The sequence below is a fragment of the Mus musculus genome, chromosome 7, assembly GCF_000001635.26.
Source record: "Mus musculus strain C57BL/6J chromosome 7, GRCm38.p6 C57BL/6J".
Lineage (NCBI taxonomy): Eukaryota > Metazoa > Chordata > Mammalia > Rodentia > Muridae > Mus > Mus musculus.
This window is the reverse complement of record NC_000073.6, coordinates 100,439,076-100,459,355: the sequence shown is the minus strand read 5'-3', so window position 1 is coordinate 100,459,355 and position 20,280 is coordinate 100,439,076. Positions and strand designations below refer to the sequence as shown.

Sequence of the window (20,280 nt, the reverse complement as noted above, 5' to 3'; positions counted from 1 at the left end):
GCTCAAGGAGGCTGGAAGAGGGCATCAGATTTCCTAGAACTGGAGTTACAAGCAACTGTGAGCCAATATGTGAGTGCTATGAATTGAACCCGCTCTTCTGGAACAGCAGTCTGCTCTTAACCACTGAGCCACCTCTCCAGTCCCTCAATTATTTAGTTTCATAAGACTTTCACATCTCCTTCAACATTCTTCAAATTTCTCAATAGCATTTTGCTTCAGTTACCCCAGTACCTGCCTAGAGCTTGCAGGAGGCAGAAGGTAGCAAGGGTTGAACACTGGCTGAGGGCTTGCTGGATAGTGATGATGTACAGACACAGGGAGGGTGGGCAATGCCTTGACCATGGAGGTGACTGGTACTAGGAAGACCGGTTTACTGGCTGTTCTCTGATCATAGTAAAAATCCAGAACTGGTGGGGGGAGAGCGGGGAGTATAGCTGGTTTGTCTGATCTGCACATGAGATCTATAAGGTCTAGGCTATAGCTCTGACTTCGCTACCCTGGCAAGTGGCTGCAGGATGCACACTGCTCTACAAATATCTGTTGAGTTACAGCACTGGGTCAGATTGCCTTAATTTGAGGTAGATGGAGGAGGCTGCTGTGGTGCTGTTTTTTTTTTTTTTTTTTTTTTTTTTTTTTTTTTTAGGACTTCTGTTTAAGCAGCTAAGTATAGCTCTGACTTAAATTCATTTACTCCGCTTCCCATTGTATTGTTTTTCTATTTATGAAGGTTGGCCTCCAAGAGGGCAGAGATGACATCATTTTCATAATCTCATTCCTATTACCTAGCATAGTCCTCGGGATAGAATAAATGTTCAATATATACCTCCTGAATGGACGACTGCACCTGTGTATACAAGCCTTTGACTTTCCTAGAGAGGTGGAGTGGAACAGAGGCCCCAGAGGAATAGAGTCCTCTGACCCTGGCTGTCTCTGGAACTGGAGTGGAGGCTGGGCCTGTTTGCTGGTGCTGCTCTTATCACTCTGAGCCTGCAGTCTGCTGATGTTGGGGAAGCAGTGGCATTGCTGGGAGGTGTCAGCTGGCCCTCAACACAGAAGCTCTCCCTAGCCTGCCCCCTTCTGCTTGGATGACCTCCTACTTTAAGGTTCTTTCTCCTCAGTGTATGAAAAAAGGCTACCACTGTCTCTTCCCATCCCCACTGTGAATTCCCTTCTAGTTATAACTCAGCTGACTATTAGGAGTAAGCGATTACATAGAAAACCTGCTTAGAATGGCAGTGGACATCATAAACCTGCTGCTCTGTGGTCCCAGTGCATAGGGGTCAGTGCCCACTGTAGCCGTCCTCTCCACTAGTTCCCTTAGCCACTGAAATCTCATCTTCTCCTGCCCCTGCAAGTCGTCCTAAGTTCACAGGTCCTCCAAAGGACCCACCGTCTCTGCAGTCATGCCACCTCCCTGTGCTCTCACCCCCAGCACCCTCACAGCTCTGCTCTTTGTCTGTCTTCATATTTAAGGTGCTCACTTGACCCTCTGCCTGTAACCGAGGACTGCATTTCTTCCTGGATGCCTCTTGGGCACTTGTTCAACACGGAAATCTCTTTCCAAGACCGTCTATGTGCTTCTCCATCTAGTAAGGACACTGCCAACTTATAACCTGGGACAGAAATGTCAGTCACACTTCAAATTTCCCTCTTCATCCTCACTCTTCTATCTGATCCTGTATCTTCTCCTCTTCCAACACTATGCTTTAGGCCAGATGTTCTCCATCTTTTGTTGGTACGAGTTTCCTGGGTGGTCTCCTGACAGTATTTTTCCCAGGCTAACCTTGAACTCCTGACTGTTCTGCACAGCTTCTGACTGCTGGCATCACAGGTGTGCTCTCCCACACCAGCAGACTCACTCCTCACATCACTCCCTGATACTGAGCAGCCTAAAGTCCCCACTTCCTGCTCCCATCTCTCACCAAAGTACTTGGAGCAACTGCCTGTTTGCCTGACTTTTACCAGATGATGGGAGCTGGAGGTAGGGATTAATTCTAACCTGTCCTTGGTACTCAATGCAAGAACGTTCTCTTGGTGAGGATGGACGGCCTGAGCTCAAGCAGCCTGAGGGCCTGGGCACATGTGGCAGCTCTTTTCCTGACAGCAATCTGACATATAACTACACTGACAGCAGCAGTGTTAGGTGATTCGCCCCACATAAGTCTGGGGAGCAACTTCACCCAGAGGTGGCCTGCTGGGAGGGCCTAGAACCCAGCCACAGGCCCTTCTCCATCCCTACCACAGTCCTTATGTTTTTCTCTGATCTGTATCATGAATGACGTGTGTGTGGGGTTAGGGGTATGGCTCAGTTGGTAAAGTGCTCACTGTGCAGGACCTGAGTTTGGAACCCCAGCACCTAAATAAAAAGTCAGATATGGTGCCACCTGCTTGTAGTCCTAGTGCTGAGGAGACAGAGACAGAAGGGTCCCCGAGCAGTTCTGCTGAATTGGTAAGTTCCAGGCTGAGCGCAAGACCCTGTCTCAAAGGATAGGGTGAAGAACACGGAGGTTCTAGCCCCCACATGCACCAGCACAGACATGCAGTGAGCATGCTCAGTGTGCATACACATGGACATATACGATGAATATACCACACGCATACAAACGTGAATTAATGATTTATACAAATGTTTCCATTCATTCGATTCTATCTTATGGAAATAGGACACTTCAGTTTAATCTGTATTAATGGTTTCTATGCTGCAATGGTAGATTAGAGTGAACAGGGAAAAAAAAGACATTGACCCGAGGAGCTTGTAAGTATGGTGGGGTAGAGATCGCTTCTTCCTGGCTGAGAACTGAGAACTGGCTCAGAAAGGCTATATTTGAATTCACTGAAGTAATAAGATGTGGGGCCTGAAGGGTCAAAGTCAGGCCCGCTGACTTTAGGATTCCAAGATCTTATCAGAAAGCAGCCTACTTCATTGGCCAGTGGAGCTCAGCTGGTTAAGTGCGTACATGAAGGCTGGAGAGATGCTTCAATGGTAAAGAGCACTGGCTGCTTTTCTAGAGGACCTGAGATTCAATTTCCAGCACCCACACAACTGTCTGTAAATTCCAGTTCCAGGAGGATCCAGCACCCTCTCTGGCCTCCATGGGCACTGCATGCACATGGTATACAGACATTCATGCAGGCAAAACATACATAGACATAAATTAATAATGGATGAATCTTTAAAAAAAAAACCACTAAGCCTGTTTCCTCACATGCAGAGTAGATGATATCTATCTAAAAGACTTGTGACAAATTAAAAAAGAAATTCTTAGCATACAATAAATGCAAATCAATGATAAGAGTCTACAAGTCCACTCTCCTTTTTGTGGTCCTGGGATAGAACCCAAGGCTAGACAACTGCTCTCCCAAGGGACTATAGCCATAGCTCCAGCCTCCCCTTTTATTTCAACTGAGGTTCTAAGCCCTGTCTTCAGGAAGGGAACTGCACATGTTTAAAGTGGAGAAGTCAGACAGCCAAGTTTACTACAAATGTACTAACACCCAAGCCCCCAAGCCTCATTCACTGTTTTACACCTGAAGAGGCAGATGTCAATGGTAGCTTCTATTGTTTGTTTGTTTGTTTATTTATTTATTTGACAAGGTCTTGCCTTGACTGATCTAGAACTCACAGTTCTCCTATCTCAGCCCCACCAAGTGCTGGGATTATAGGCATGGGCCACTAACCTGACTTCAGTGGTCAACTTATAGTACTAGTCACGGAAGCGAGTCTTCTGAAGGAAGAGCCTTCCCATCCCCAGCACCCTCCAGTGCATCCCACAAGGCCACAGGCCACACCCACTTTCTGTTAGCATCCAAATGCCCAGGGAGGGACGGCCTGAGGACCCACTTGTGGGAAACAGCAAAGGATACAGAAGGAGCGTCTGCCTTGTGGACACCTCTGATCCAGTTGGTACCTGCTTCTGCCTCACAGCAGGGGAGTCCTTGTAGTCTTCTCTTTTGCTTTGGGAGGGTAGGTGTAGAGGAAACGTCTCAAAGCTTTCAGAAGAGTCACTGAACTCACTGGAGAAAGCCTCACTCTCAGCCAGCATCTCTGGCATGGGCTTCCTGACCTGATTTATCTGTGATGCACGCCATCCAACAGAATCGCTGCCCTCTTGGGCTTCTGAGAATGTTAGGCTTGGGACAGGCTGAGGCTTGGCTGAGGCAAGGTCTTCAACCTCGATCTTATAGGCTCCACCCTCACAAACACCACTTTGGCTAGGGGAGCCCTGTGCAGGCTGGGGGCTGACTGCCTTTTGCGGGCTACTTTTGACCTTCAGCTCCTCTCTGGGGAAAGGTTCTGGGGGACATGAGGGGCCTTCCCTTTGTACCTCAGTGGGCTGAGGGCTAAGGACCTCACTCATGTCTGACATGAAACTGGACCAGGGGCTGGTTCTGTCTGTCACTGTGGTTATTTCATTTAGGGTCCTGGGCTCAATAATGTCTTCCTCATAGTCTTCATCACTGTAGTCTGGGCCCACCTCCGTGTCATCGATGCTCTGCACCCTCGTGATGGGCATCGTCTGCTCCAGCGACTCATGGAGCATCCCTCCTCCCTTGGAAGGCTCTTCAACAGGGGGAGGCAGGGAATCTGTGCTCGCCTCTATAGCTCCTGCCAAAGGCTCCTCCAGTGTGGTGCTTCCTTCTCCAGCAGCTTCGGTGCCCTGAGCATCTGGGATGGTGGTGACTGCTCTGCTTCTACTCCTGGCTTGCTGAGAAGTCAAAGCTGCTTGTGAACCTCTGGTGAGAGTCTGCAGATCTGAATAGCAACAGAGATCACTCTTACTATACGGCAGGGCTGCAGACCACTCAGGTTCCCACACTGGGCTCTAGCTTCACAAGTATCCTTGTGATCAGACTTTAAACGAACCTCATGATAGTTAATTCACCCAAGAGTCAGTGAAACTATGTTCACAGCAGTACAATTTCTAGTACTTTATTCTAATATTAGAGGGCTGAAATCTAATCTATTTGTAGTTGTGGAGACACCTGTGGAAGTGCTCATGCTCAGATCTCTCGGGAGCTGGGTCCTGACGGGCATGCTCACGCTTCCATTTGCGTCAGTAATCACCTATATTAAAACCAAAACGAGAATCCACTCATTTACCTATTCGATGACAGTCATTAAAACTATCTATTTTACTTGGAAAATAAAAGCAGGGAAATCTTAGTAATGCATAACAAAAGAAAGTAATGGGGCAGCAGGGCTTTGGAAAGAACATGGGCTTTGGGTCCAGTGTCTATAGTTGTTTGTGGGCACAAGCAAACTAAACTGTCCTGTTTTTCTTTCATATGTGACCAATACTAGCTACTCCCCAGGCTTGAGACTGAGAGAGATGGGCATGCATCTCTCTCATGGTTAAGTGCCTGCATGGTACATGTGCAGACACTTAAGGAGAAGGAACTAGTCAACTCTATTTTTGGGTGAAATGAGGATGTATAAATTAATAAACAAGTTGGCATAATAGTTCATGACTTGAGTTTTAGCTATTCTGAAAGCTAAGGCAAGAGAACCACTTTATGAGTTTGGAACTAGCCTGGGTAACAGCAATAACTCACCTCAGAAAAGGAAAAAAAGGAACAGCAGCACCAACAACAAAGTAAATAACACATAGTAAATAACACGTCTGCATGAGTCGTTTAGAGAAAGTGTCAGAAACTAGTGATGGATTTGATTTCCAGGACTAAGGGCTATCCCTTCTCACTAGCAGAGGGCTAACTAACAAGATGCCTTGTTTAGTATAGCCATCATGTTCAGACATCAGAGGAGAGCACGCCTATGTGTGAGTGTACCTGTAAACAGAACAGGCAAGGCAGACTCACGTGGCCCTGGTCTTTGGTCGTATTACTAACTTGAAACAATTCTCTTTTAATAAAGTAGTTTATCTTCAATGCTCATCCCAGATGGACCAGCCATGAAAGCTTCACTGTATGGCCATGCCCCACGAGGATGCACATTGACAACACACTACTGTGTAAAGCTGTCTCCCCTATCGCTTGTGAGTGTCCATGTGTCTGTCAGCAAAGGCTCACTACACAGATGCAGGATGCAGGGGACCTCACCTGTGACTCCCTCATACCCACTGGTCTAGGGGTCTCTTCAGAAGTGTCCTGCGCATGATGAGCACAGGGCAGGCTTTATTACGTTTGAGCTGTTTCCCTGAGTAATCAGTTCTTACTCTGTCATGTCCTTGCTAAGAACTCCCTTTTCTTTCCCCCTCTTTCTTTCTGAGGTACTGTGGTGGAACTAGGGGCATACACATGTTTGGCCACTGAATTGCACTTGTATTTCCTCTCTGGGTAAGCATTAAATCCAATTTGGCTTCAAGGCCAGCTTTAATCCTTCTATTCTCTTACTGCATCTCTATAAGGGGATTCTCCGATTAGTAGCCACATATATCCTGATAAAACCCCTCTCTTTTTTCCAACGTAGTATTTTTATTGATTATTTGGGAATTTCACATCATGTGCCCCTGTACCTCCATCACATTCACTTTCCAGTTGTCCCAGGCCCCCTACCTTCGTGATAACTCCACACCCAAAAGAAGGAAAAACAAAAACAAAAACAAAAAACCAAGTCCAATTTGTGCTGCCCATATACTCACTGGAGCATGGTCAAACTCCTGGTCGCCAGTCGCTTAAAGAAAACCAAGTCCTTCCTCACCCTCACCCTGCCAGAAGCCATCCATTGGGGAGAGCTACACCCCAGTGTCCTTATCATAGTTTTTAAGAGTTCTCTGGGATGGGAGCCTTGCTTTTGTTTCATCTTAATGGTTTCTTTCTTGGGAAAAGTTTCTTTGGCTGACTACAGAGGATAAGTATGATGGCAGACAACTAACTGTCTGGCCTGGCTGCGATGAAGATGGATATGTAGTGAATGAGTGGAAGTCCACTACAGAGCAGACAGATGGCTTTCAGGACATGCAGGGTTTTACCCTCCTGTACCTTCCAACACCAATATGGAAGCCAAGTGAGAATTGCTCTAAGGGACTTTTTGGAAAGGTACACTATAGAGCCATGTAGAATCTTCTACAGTGCTTTTTAAGTGTGCAGACTTTGTTCTGGACATGTGGGCACATGCCTGTAGTCCGGCATGTGGAAGGACAATGCAGGAAGATTACTGTGAATTTGAGGCCACCTGCACTACACAGTGAGACCCTGCCTCAAAGCCAGCTAATCAGTCAACCAACCAACCAAACAAAACCAAAAACCCCTTGCACACTCTGGACTCTGGGATTGGAACCTGAGGGAGCCAGCATCTAACCCCAGCCTGTTGTTTTGGTTAGGGGAAATCTCAAGAAAGGAAAGTGCATGCCTAGTGTCAACAGCAAGGCGATGGCAGAAGCCAGGCACCTGGGTTTCCTGCCTCTCAGCCCAGGGCTCTTTCCATTGCTCCACGCTCCTGTCCACACCACTGTCCTTTCCTTTAAAGGAAGATGGTAAAGAAAAAAAAAGATGTGAAAACTGCGGTCTGTCTCTGTCATGGAGGCCTATCTGAGGGTAGGCTTCAGCGGGCCTTTGACCTGGCATCTAGTGACCAGGGCTGACAGCAGCAGCAGCTCTGAGCTGTACCTGAGATCAAGGAGCTGACTTGCGACACCAGGTGATTGGACTTCTCCAGGATGCACTGGTTCTCGGGGTCCTGGCGGCCGGTTCCTGCAGCCACAGGGTCCCTCTGGCTCTCCTGGCTCTGTGAGACAGCAGGCGAGCTCTGAGAGGAGAAGGGCAGGAAGGGCTTGCTGAGCTTCTGGCTGAAGTACTTCTGGATCTCATCTAGCTCACTCAGATTCTTCCTGCGGAAAGGAGAGGGTGACAGAGGTCGTTCAGAGCCATTACAGGAATCTTCGCGTGACACTTGAGCAGGGCTGTATACTGCTCTCCCGGCTTACTGTATAGACCTTCTATTCTCTTCCACCTGCCATTTATCCTCCCCCCCCACCCCCCGCTGCCAGACCCAACTTTGTCCCCTCTCTCTGACTCATTCTTCTGATATCTAGCAACTTTCTCAGAAGGAACCATTCTTTTTGTTAGGGTGTTTCTTTATTTCATTTTTTCAAAGACAAGGTCCTGGAACTTGCTAGTCCTGCCTCAGCTGAGAGGACAAGCAAGCGTCACTTGTCACAGGTGGTACACAGCCATCCTTAGCCATCACTGTGGCAGTCCTCGCTTCGTCTGACTCCTGTTACCTCTCAGTTGCTTCTAACTCTCATGGAGCCAGCCTTCCTTGATCCTCCAGGTTGGCTCCAGGACTCCATCTCAGATTTTCCTGCACCTGCTGATTTCAGATCTATCCCCCCACATGCACTGTGACTCAGTGATAACTTCTTATATCTACTATACCCACCCATCATAGTGCTTAGCACATAACAAATGACCATGGAATGAATAAGTAACATGAATGAGCAACTTAAAAAAAAATCCCATTTTCTGTCTCACTACTCTCAATAGGAAGTCACACCAACCATTTTTTGTATAGGATTTTGTTTTTAAAACACTACCTTGGTAATTCTCAGCTAGCCACTTGAAATCAGTAATTATTACTTTTGTGGTGAAGACTCATTAATTCATTCAATGTATATGAGTACATTATACCTGTCTTCAGACACACCAGAAGAGGGCATCTGATCCCATTAAAGACAACTGTGAGCCACCATGTGGTTGCTGGGAATTGAACTCAGGGTCTCTGAAAGAGCAGTCAGTGCTCTTAACTCAAGCCATCTCTCCAGCCTTATTACTTCACAAATAAAGAATTTCAGGCTCTGAGGATCTAAGTGGTTTGACTAGGTAAGAAGTAGTATGTGGCTATTCTGACTCTGGGATTGCAAGTCTTAGGCTTTTCTGCGACACTAGATGGGCTCTGTTCCAACCTGGTCCATTCATACTCACACTCCTGTAGATCATGAAATGAGTCAAGCTGCTCTCTGCTCTCTCTTCCTTGCATTCCTCCTTTAAGATTGCTATTCATAGGTTTTCTTTTCCAAGTCTATTTGAAAGCCCTGGGCCACCTGCCTCCCAAACTCCTTCACTCTCAGCTCTAGCACATGGCCTTGGTGGTGTCAGCTTTTCATTACTTGGCATTCCATCCACTGTCTCTGGCTAGGCCATGAGCACCTGGGAACAGATACTCAAGGAAGCGTGTCTGCTGCCTTGAATATGCTCAGGAGGATGTCCACAGCTAGCCAGAGTCAGATCCAAATGACAGAGCTCATCCTTGCTCTATCCCTAGAGGATTCAGTTTATCAAATGGTGGAGGTGTCCAGCAAATCATGTCCGTGGCTACATCCACAACAGGTGAACCCCTGAGCAGGAAAATGCAAGCGAAAGTCCACTTGGCACAGCTTTAGAAAACCTGCAAACCCAGGAGTTCTCTCGGTGACTCTGGCACAGAATCAGGGCACACACACTTGCTGACAACACACTGTGCTTCTTCACTAGTGACACACGCAGGTCTATCAATAATACTTGTGTTACAGGTCCCACATGGGTCTCCAGTCTATTCAAGGCCTTTCATGAGCTAACTTCTAAAGAACTGCTCTTTTCTCTGCACTTAAATTTTTATGTAGTGTGCAAGTGCCTCTATCTGCTGAGGGATCTTGCTGGCCTATCCCTTACATCTTTTGCTCAATTTTTTTTGGACTGTACTGTCAGTATTTCCCCAGTCTTGACATACGCTATGCCTCTGGGATTTGGAGATGTTCTTTCTGTACAGAATAGCCTGCTTATTTATTTATTTATTTATTTATTTATTTATTTATTTACTAACTATATGTATAAACTCAGGACCTTCGGAAGAGCAGTCAGTGCTCCTGACCACTGAGCCATCCGTCTCTCTAGCCTCCAGCCTTCACATTAGCTTCTTCTTTTAAAGCCCACATGTGCTGTTTTAACTCTTTCCATGTCTACCTCTCTGAATTACTCACTCCTCTGTCTGCTTTTGCACAGGAAATGTTGCAGTCACTACCCTGTGCTGCCATTGTCTGGCCATGGCTATCTCCTGCATGGGGGCTGGCAGGGTCAGAGGCCAAACCTATTTAATTGTAAAATCAAGTCCTTTCCACTGTACCAGATTTCTTACTTGATCCCCTAGAGCTGATGTACAGTATGTTTCAATTCTCACAGTGCTTCTTTGCTAACTAGACCAACACATGACAGGGTAGGTTCTGAATAAGGATGTGGTTGTGAAGATAAGGCCAGGGACAGGATGAGGCTTTCTAGGTTGTGATGATGCGATGCTTTGTAGATGTGAGGGTGGCTATCAGTACGTTCTGGGTTTCCAGGTTGATCAGCACCAGAGCCTTTTGAAGGAATATAGGGCACCAACTGAGAGATGCATCTGTGAGAAAGTCAACACTAATGCACAAGACGGCTCTCCACATAAGCTTCTAGAGAAGGGACAATTAATGGGAATGACACTCCACGTTGCCGTTGCTCATTCACTTGTCCCACGCACAATGGTTCCCTGTGCCTTTTCTCACTGCAGGTCCTCACCTGAGAGAAGTCAGGATGGAGGTGTGGGAGGACGAAGGCGCTGTGGTCAGCTTCTCATCACTTGTCAGGACTGCCTCCCCGTGCTGCAGGGACTCGTGAAAGCGGCGGATGTTCTGCACATGCTCTTCATGGCGTGCGGCCTGGCTTCTGATGGCACCATTTCTGTCACGGGGAAACCGGGAGGGAAGTCAACTCCTAACCAAGGAGAGAACTCTCAGCATGACAACTGAGTCATGTTCTTGAAATGAAACTGCAGACCTGTCCCACCACTGCAAACAGTTCTGGCTTGCCTAGCTCTTTTTGTATTACACAGGTTTCTTAAAAAACACTCGCTTTCAGTCTTACCCACTCCACTTCCTTCTGTTCTCCACATTTGAGCGGGAGTGACTTTTCTAACCAACACCACATATGGAGCCTTCCTTAAGGATTCAACAGGGATTAATCTATTCACCATTACCATTCCTTTCTGGCTCTGCCTTTTTTAATCTACAGAACAAACCTCTAATTCCTAAGCATGATATTCAAAAATGTGACCACAACAATCTTTCTTTTCTCTTAATAAGGCAGCCTTTTTGAAGTAATTCATAAAGCATTTAGTTAACACAATTGAAATATATAATCCGGCAATTTTAGTATATCCAGAGTACATGAGTGTTTGATCCCTTAGCGCTGGGGCTGTAGGCCCCTGGCTGTGGATGCTCAGGAGGAACTGAGCTCAGGTCCTCTGGGAAAGTAGCAGTTACCCTCAACGGCTGACACATTTCTCCAGGCCCTATATTAAAGAACTACCAAACAGTTCTGCAAAGCACTTAGACAACTTTACAATCTCTCCACATTCTTCCTTCCTAACACTTGGGATATTTTTTCCCCGTTACTGCAGTGGGTATGAAGCTGTACCTCATTTTGGTTTTGATTTGCATTTTTCATCATCTCTTGTCTATCTTCTTTGGAGAATTCTCTATCCAGCTACTTTGTTTTAAAACTGTGTTATTTAAGCCCCTCTACCAGTATTGGGGGATCAAACCTAGACAGACAAGTGCTTCTAATAGAAGCCCATCAGATGGGATATTTGCTTCATATATTGGAGTTGTTTATGGTTTAGTTATAAATCTCCATTAGATCTATGTTTTGAATTTATTCTTCTATGTGTTTTCTTTTTACTTTCTATTTTTAGATTTTTTTCAAAATTTATTTTTATTTTATTTTATTTTATTTGTTTGTTTGTTTTGGTTTTTCAAGACAGGGTTTCTCTGTGTACTTTGGCTGTCCTAGAACTCACTCTGTAGACCAGGCTGGCCTCGAACTCAGAAATCCGCCTGCCTCTGCCTCCCGAGTGCTGGGATTAAAGGTGTGCGTCACCACCGCCCGGCTATTTTATTTTATATGTGTATGTGTATGTCGTGTGTGGTGCCTTGGAGGCCAGAGGATGACAATGGATAACCGAGGACTTGGAGTTACAAACTGCTGTGAACCCTAAGATGTGAGTGCTGGCAGGTGACCTTGGGCCCCCAGGAGTCGCTCTTACCTGCTGAGCCATCTTCCAGGCCCTTCCCTTTCCTGATGTCATCACACACAGCACTCAGGTCTTTACTTCTAATCAAACAGTTTTTTTTTTTTTTTTCTGCTTGTACCTTTGTCGTCATATTTAGGGAATCAATAATTCACAAAAATTTACACTGATTATGTTTTCTTTGAAGAGTTTCTTGGTTTGCTACTATGTTAACTCCAATTTGGGGCTATTTTGTGTATGGCACTAGGAGGGGCTTGAATTCAGCCTGCACTGGGGTGTCAAGCTGTTGCTGCTCTGTTTGGAAGTCTGTTCTTTCCTCATTGGACTGTTCGGGCACATCTGCTAAAATTCAGTTCACATACTTTACCGTTGGAATATTAATTTTATTTCACTGGTCTGTATTTCTAGCCTGTGCTGTGTTTTGCTTACTGTAGCATTGTGGAATTGGGAACTTTGCTCTTTTAAAAGGTTGTTTTGTCTATTCTGCATTTCTCGAATTTCCATATGAATTTTAGAATTGGTTCATTCATTTCTAGAAAGAAACCAACAGGGATTTTGATATTATGTTGAACCTATATAAGAATATTGGAAGTGCCATAATATTAAAAATGTTAAATTCATGAATCCATGAACATGGTATTAGATTATTACATTTGTGAGCTCATCTGGCCTGAACTCACTATGTATGCCAAATTGCTCAAACTCACAGAGACCTGCCTGCCTCTGCTGTTCTAGTGCCATTCTAGTTCACCATGCCTGGCCTGGGTCATCATTTTTAATATACAAAAGAGTCCCTAAGCCGGAATGTTTAAGAACCACTGTTTTACCATGATGTAGCCAAACAAACAAAACCCATATTTAGGTTGCACAATCTGGTGAGTTCTGGCAATATTCCACCCCCTCAAGCTTCTTCCTTCTGCGACTCCTTACACCCCCGCCTTACTGCTAGGCCGCCGCTAATTTGCTTTCTGCCACTATAGATCAGTGAGCATTTTCTAGAATTTTGTATAAATGGAATTTTTACAGTGTACTCTTTTATTCTAACTTTTATTTCTCAGCAATGAGAAATAAAAATATTTTGAGATTCAGTTTTTATCTTAATTTTTTTTTTGTGCTACATTCTATTTTATGATCACACCACAATTTGGCCATCTATTTACCTAGTTGTTGATGGCTATCTGAGTTGTTTAGTTTTCAGTTATAATAAACAGACAAAAAAAAATGTAGACAAGGCTGCTCCAGGCATTTGCTGTGCATTACTAGGAATTAAACCTCTTGTTTAAGATTGTTGTGAAAACATCAGCTGACATACACAAAGTGTATTAAAATGAGTTTACTTCTGTTTCATTTACTTTTGCTAACAATCCTTGAGGTGATGTATTGCTTTCATTGAGTAAATAAGAAAGCTGAGGCTCAGAGAACCAAGGCTGGGGCTGGAGAAACGACTCAGTAGTTCCAGCCCTGCTGCTCCTCCACAGGACACAGGTTCAAATCCAAGCACCCACGTGGTGGCTTACAGCTGTTTTATAACTCTTGTCCCAGGGGAGCCCACAGCCCTCTTTTGGACTCCTAGGGCATAAGTACCACGTGACATACATGCAGGCAAAATATCCACACACATAAAATAAATAAAAGAAAAAAAGAAAATCAAAGTAATTAGCGTGAATCATCTGCTAGTCCAGGCTACAGCTAGGCTAGGACTCAAACCTCAAACCCACTTCTCACCCTGTTCCTGGGGGAAGGGAGGCTCAGACACAACTGAAGGAGGTTAGGGAGGGACCAGAGCCCAACTAAGAATGGATGGTTGGATCAGAATAAGGACATGCCGGTATAGCCTTTCTCAAGTAACTAGGGCATTTTTATGTGGATAGAAAGCAAATCACTAAATTATTAGCTATAAAATTACTAAATACTGGGCACTTAGAAAGAAAACCCAAAATCCTCAGCTATGTGTCATTGACTGGCTCTGGTCACAGCAAGGCTTGGAGCCTAGAACATTGAACGTTGAGACACAGCTTCTAGACAGGGGATCATCTTCATATGGTGACCAAGGGAACACTACAAAGCACTAGAACAGACACTCGAAGGGCAAGCAGTGTGGAGTGTGGCGTCTGAATAGGGCTCACTTAGTAAAGGCCACTGCAGGAGCAGCTGCCTTGAGAGAAGATTCTTCAGTTTCAGATAGGGTTTAGCTCTGCAGTCCTGGCTGGTCTTGAACTCAGAAACCTACTTGCCTCTGCCCCGTGTGCTTAGATTAAAAGCGTGTGCCCCATGAGAGACTATTTTTTTTTTTTTGTCTCTTTGTTGAGGTGTGAGAAAGAAGTGGCACCAAGGCCTGAAACAAGACCTGAAACAAGGCCCTGCTCTCTAACGGGATGGGGCAAAATCCAGTCGAGAAACCCACACATGCTGTTCATGGCTAGCTTAGTGAACAGAATGAACCAATCATGTGTGTGGCTTCGGAGTTTTAAAATTTATTTTAATTTTTTTTAGGCATGGTCTCATGTAGCCTAGGTTGCCTTTGAACTCACAACGTAGGATGACCTTCTGATGCTCCTGCCTCCACAACCCCAGTGCTGAGATCACAGGTGTGCAACACCGCTGCTGTTTTATGTGGTGCTAAGGATTGCATGCAGGCCCGGCATACACACTCTACCAACTGAGCTACAGCCCTGGAGGGGATGGGTGGAGACGATGTGATTTTCATAAAAGGCTAAAGGGATCTCAGGAAAAGAGAAGAGTGTTTCTTCTTTTGATGGCAGTAAAACACTCTAGTTCATATCTTACAAAGTTGTTTTTACAGATCTTGAAAATCAGTGTGTCTGAATATGATTTTTCCCCATCTCCAGTTTCTTCCTCTAATGAAGGAAAGAGAAACGACAAGACAGTCCGCATGCATCCTCCCTTTGACCTCAAGCATTACCTTGCAGGAGAGGAGAGACCGTCCTCCTTTGGAGATGTGTGAGCAAGCTGGCCTTCGACGTGCCTTGCAATGGGCCTAGGGAATGCATCGCATCCAGCAGAGGCAGGGAAGGAAAGGGCGCTAAACAATGGAATCTGGAGCAGCAATGAGAAAAATGGCACACTGGTTATTACTAAGCCATTCAGAACAGAACATGAAAACTGTGATGAGCAATATACAGTGCCTGGTGAACATAAAATCACTGTGCAGTAGGTACTGATATTATTCATATTTCACACACCATGCCCTCAGACTGGCTGAAGTTGTTTTTCTAATACTTATGTTCTTACTCTTTCAGGTCCTAGACTGGACAGGGTTTTCTATTTACACGTCAGATAACTATCAGAGCTGATGAGGAGACTTCTTATAAAGGGACCACTGAACCCTTGGTCACTTCCTCACATTCACTCATGCAATACCCACTGATTCCATGCTATATTTATGTGCACTGCAGACTGAACCCAGGAAAACATGAATAAGACCTATGACAGCACTAGAGTTCCCCTTTCTGGACAGTCTGGAAACTTCCCTTTCTCCCCCTCCCCCCCTCCCCTCCAATCAAGGAGGTGGTTGTTTGTATGAAACGTGGGCTATAAGCTCAAAGTACCAGATCTACGAAGGATCTTCTTCTTCTTCTTCTTTTTTTTCGAGACAGGGTTTCTCTGTGTAGCCCTGGCTGTCCTGGAACTCACTCTGTAGACCAGGCTGGCCTTGAACTCAGAAATCCACCTGCCTCTGCCTCCCGAGTGCTGGGATTAAAGGTGTGCACCACCACGCCTGGCTCACGAAGGATCTCCTTATAGGAGAACCTTTAGCTAGGAGTGATCAAGAAAACCTACCAGTGCTCCTGGAGTATCTATCCCACGTCTTGCTTGTCTTTCTTCTTTTAGGTGCATCAGGCTCTCCATAGGTGAAATAGCAACTTTGATTTGCCCTTGGCACTCTCCACTGAAGTCTGTAATATTGTACCAGCCACAGATAAACTGAAAGCCAGACAGTAGTGGGGAGAGGTCCACCGAGGCAAAGCCAACCACCCTCTCTTCATCTGTGGGGGAAGAGAAGAGCTGGGTAGCATGGCTGGGTGTGTCCTCCTGTGGAGGTTAAAGGCTACACTCAGAGAAGCTGTTTTATATGACTAGAGCCACTGACAAGACTGGCAATGAGGCCAGGAGCCAGAGCCTGTTACAAAGTCATTTTCTGTGCTGTGGTTAACTCGGACCCCATTTCCTTTTTTGAGACAAGTTTTCACATATCCTAGGCCGGTCTTGAACTTGCTATGTAGTCAATGGTAACCTTGGACTTCTGATCTTGCTGCCTCTCTCTCCTGAGGCTAGGATAGAGGTATGTGCTGGAATACAGCTGTCACCATGCTATATTTATGTGCACTGGGGACTGAACCCAGGACTTCATACATGTTCAGCAAACATTCTACAAACTGAGCTACATCTTAGACCCCTGATTTGGTGTATCAGAGGTGGTTGGCAGAGGTGTGCTTTGTATTCTTGATATAAACAACTAGAAAAAAAATCTAAATCCATATACCACTTTCCATAGACTTAGTGTGCTTCCATGATTTTTCTCAGGGGTTTGTGTGTATGCACGCAGGCATGCACATATGAGGAGTATTCTTGAAATTATGCAATTTCAAAAACTTTATTTTCTTATTTATAGTTGCCTATATCTCTCACATTTTCTAAGGGATACTTATGTATCATAGTTAATTAAGAACTGATTAAGTTAGTTTTATAAAAGAAACACAACCCCTTGGAAAACAGCGTGGAATACTGTTTGCTGCCCCTTTGATCCAGCTTTAGCTGGGGTATGGCCCAGGAAGCCACTTTGATATCCTAAATTTGGGTTAAAGGTCCCCTTCCTACATGCCCTATACTTGTCCAAGCATGTTATACTGCATTTCTTGTGTCCCCTACAGCTATAAGCTTTGTGAAGACAGGGGCCACCTGCCCTCTTTTACTTTCATATCTCTGTCACTTAGCATAGTGACTGGCAGGGTAGGAAATCAAGTACTTGCTGAACACAGAAGGGTGTACTCTGGATGCTTTCTGTGGAACATCGGCTGGGTGTGCGAGGGCAGGCCTTAGAAAGGGAGAGATACTTTCACGCACTGAAGATAGTTAGATGGACCTTAGCTGCCTAAACATTTATAACATGAGCTTGCAGGTCCCACTAGGGCCCCGAGGATAGGGACTGGATTTTATTCTCTATACTCAGTGGCCCTAGCAAAGTAGCAACATACAACCCCAAAGGAAAGAACTATATGCTAATTGTATAAGATCAGAAGCAGGCACAATGGTTTACTTCAGGTTACTCAGTTGGCAAATGGCAGAGTGAAGATTTGAACCCAGGTCTGCATAAAATCAAAGCTTACTCTTTTTCTCTTGCCATTGAACTGAAGTGAACCCCGGTCTGGTAGACAATTCCTATAGAACCTTAGGGAGGAAAGAAAGGAGGGGAGGAGTGTGGAGCCCAGTTAAACACGCTAGAAGTTACTTATGCAGACTGAGAGAAACTGACTTCTGACCAGTCCTCCACATCCACGAGGCTGGTGGAAGGGGCCTTACACGAGTGCAGAGTGGTAGCTCGCACTCATCCTCACACAGCCCAGGAAAAGGCTGGCTAATGTCCTTCATGCCTAAGACACTCCTGTTCTTCTTCAGGCCTGTAGTCAATACGGAAAGTCAACACTGGCAGACAAAGTACTGTGTGTCTGTGGACGACGCCAAACAACGGACTGTTTGGAAACCAGGAGCTAGCAGGTTCTTTAAGGAGCTGGATTTACAGGGATGATGTAACGCGGCTAAATTTACTATGCTGTGAGAAGATAAGGTGTCCTGGTCATCTTATTATCTGCGACATCCAACCTTCCTTGCATAGGGAAGAATACACAGCGATAGTGATATAGTCAGAACAGACCAGATTACAGTGAGACAATCACTGTAATCAATAAAAACCCATAGTAGCTAAGTAAAGGTAGGCTCAAGGACCATGACATTAGCACTCCCTATATACTACTGGTCTTGCTGGACAAGCCAGAACCAACAGAAGGCCTAATATTATACAAAGTGGAGGAAAACGACTTATATGACTTATATGTGTCCTGTACATTATAGTTAAAGACAAATACAATTGGAAAGGCTCTAGTCCAAAAAAAAAAAAAAAAAGGTTCCTAAGTATTTAAATTCCACAAGAGAATAATGTAGATAATGTAGTCTTCTGTATGGCTCTCCTCTACCAGACACCATGGCTTTGCTTAGCTGGAAAAGAAAATCACAGAATAGGGCTTATACCTCCTTTATGCCACACTTTGAAGACCAGGGTTTGATGTGGGTCCAGAAGCAGCTCTTTTGAAAGCCTGTTAGAAAAAAAATATCAATCACCACGAGTTAGCCATAGGAACCTTCTACAGTACAGAACTTAGATCTGCAGATGAGATGTTGTCATTAGACATTCTCAAGGAGGAACCCAGAGAGAATTAGAAGCAAAGAAAACTTTGCAGCAAGAAAACAGTTCCTTAGACTCCAGAGAGGCATTCATTCAGTGGGTGTGAGAAGAGCTGACAGATTGATTGGATGCAAAATTTGGCCACAACATAAACCCTGAAGCTGATGAAAGGTAAACATTTATAATACTTACAAAAGCATGTGTAATAAACCTGAATATAAATGATGATTTCCTTTCATCAAATGATTATGAGAAAAAAAATCCTTACATTTAATAGAAAACAGCACTCCCCATCTCAGTGTGAAAGTGAGTGTGGGAGTACGTGTGCATGTGTGTACACTTGCCATGGCAGGTGTATGAGTATGTATGCACAAGCGCGTGCACACACACACACACACACACACACACTCTGCAATAAGGTTAAAAAAACCCCCAACAACATGGCAATAAACCTTTTAACTACTGGTAGCCATGACTTCATAAACACTGGGACTAAATAACTTCATAAAGATGCACTTTGTAGTTAGTTCTCAAGCATTATTGTATCTGTTCTGTTTCTGTTTTGTTCCAGGTGGTCTCCTGGAACAAAGAGCTGATTCTAAACATGTGGTAGACATCAGAATGCACAAACCTTGCCTGCTGGTGAAAACCCCAGATGGGGGAATCCGTGTTTTCAACCACGTGAGTGTAGACAGGAGACAGCTCAGTGGCTGTGGCAAAGGATACACAGCAACTGGGTACAGATACTTTCCGGTCTGTCAAGGGGCTCCCTGAAAGAAAACACAGTGTGGGTGGTTGTACTTTAGGGCAGAGCATCTTAAACTGTCTACTTGGGAGGGACCACTTTTTATCTGACAAAATTTATATGTGACTTGCATGGGCAGGTATATCAATTTAAAACATCCATAGAAATAAATATTTACTCAGCAAATTATATAAATTCATTTAAAAATAAAACATATAATTTCCTGTCCATAAAAGATAAAAGCAATCTATATACTAGTGAGATGTTTGTGCTTGTTTATTTTTACATAAAGAATTAAATCTTGGTTGAATATTGGATACTGCAGGGTGTGGTGATTTAGTCTGATTTTGCATAGCTACACACTACAAAACGGAAGAAACATGTTTAGGGCCATTTCAGAAACTGTTGGAAATCCCATCCTAATTCCAAGGGAAAACTCATGGGAAGATTCTTTCTTCCTTCTTTCCTTCCTTTCCTCCTTTACAATTCAGAAATTAAGAAAAAAAGCCAAACATTCTACTAATGCCCATAGATAAAATAATTTGATACATGCTGAGGAAGAGTGATGAGAAAATATTACAAGTTTTTGTTTTTCTCAAATTATTGGGTTTTGCAGCGCAGCATGCCTTTAAATCTTAGCACATGGGAGGCAGAGGCAGTTGGGTTTCTGTGAGTTCAAGTCAGCCAAGGCTACATAGTGAGAGAAAATAGAAAACTTTGTATAGACATTGTAACTTGTAACATGTAACAGTCTAAAATCAGCCCCAGGTGTCTCAGGCTGTGTGTGTGTGTGTGTGTGTGTGTGTGTGTGTGTTGGCCCTGAGTGGTTACTGAATATGCAGTGTAAAATGTGTGTGCTGTGAGTTCAGCATCAAGGCTGCTGTCAAGTCAAGCATTGTAAAGTGCCAGAAACACCCGAGACTTGCTAATGTTTGAGTCTGAATTAACTTCTGGTCTCTGCACGATCAGAAACCTTTCGTTGCTGTCAATATCCTGTGACTCCCATACTGTTACACAATCCGTATTCGCTGTGACCCAAAGGCTAAGAAGCCAAGCTGCCGGGTATCAGAGAGAGCTGAAGGGGCCTCACATATGCGTAAACAGGACTGTGTCTTTGTCTGG

At 44.7% G+C, this 20,280-nt stretch overlaps 1 protein-coding gene across 8 annotated transcripts in view; it reads right to left on the bottom strand.

The window, feature by feature from the left end:
* The window catches only part of C2cd3 (C2 calcium-dependent domain containing 3), a 97,931-nt gene that overhangs the window by 10,804 nt on the left and 66,847 nt on the right, over window positions 1-20,280 (bottom strand). For 6 of the 8 annotated variants that reach the window (NM_001017985.3, XM_030242645.1, XM_011241827.3 and 3 more), the window contains 7 exons: window positions 19,045-19,183; window positions 18,260-18,324; window positions 15,794-15,999; window positions 14,916-15,049; window positions 10,483-10,644; window positions 7,567-7,787; window positions 3,865-4,753 (listed from right to left, as the gene is read on the bottom strand). In NM_001017985.3, coding sequence (NP_001017985.2) covers window positions 3,865-4,753; window positions 7,567-7,787; window positions 10,483-10,644; window positions 14,916-15,049; window positions 15,794-15,999; window positions 18,260-18,324; window positions 19,045-19,183 — 1,816 coding nt within the window. Of the gene's footprint in view, window positions 1-3,864; window positions 4,754-4,900; window positions 5,066-7,566; window positions 7,788-10,482; window positions 10,645-14,915; window positions 15,050-15,793; window positions 16,000-18,259; window positions 18,325-19,044; window positions 19,184-20,280 lie in introns of those variants that run through there. The other 2 variants (XR_003946487.1, XM_030242644.1) reach the window with 2 other exon arrangements.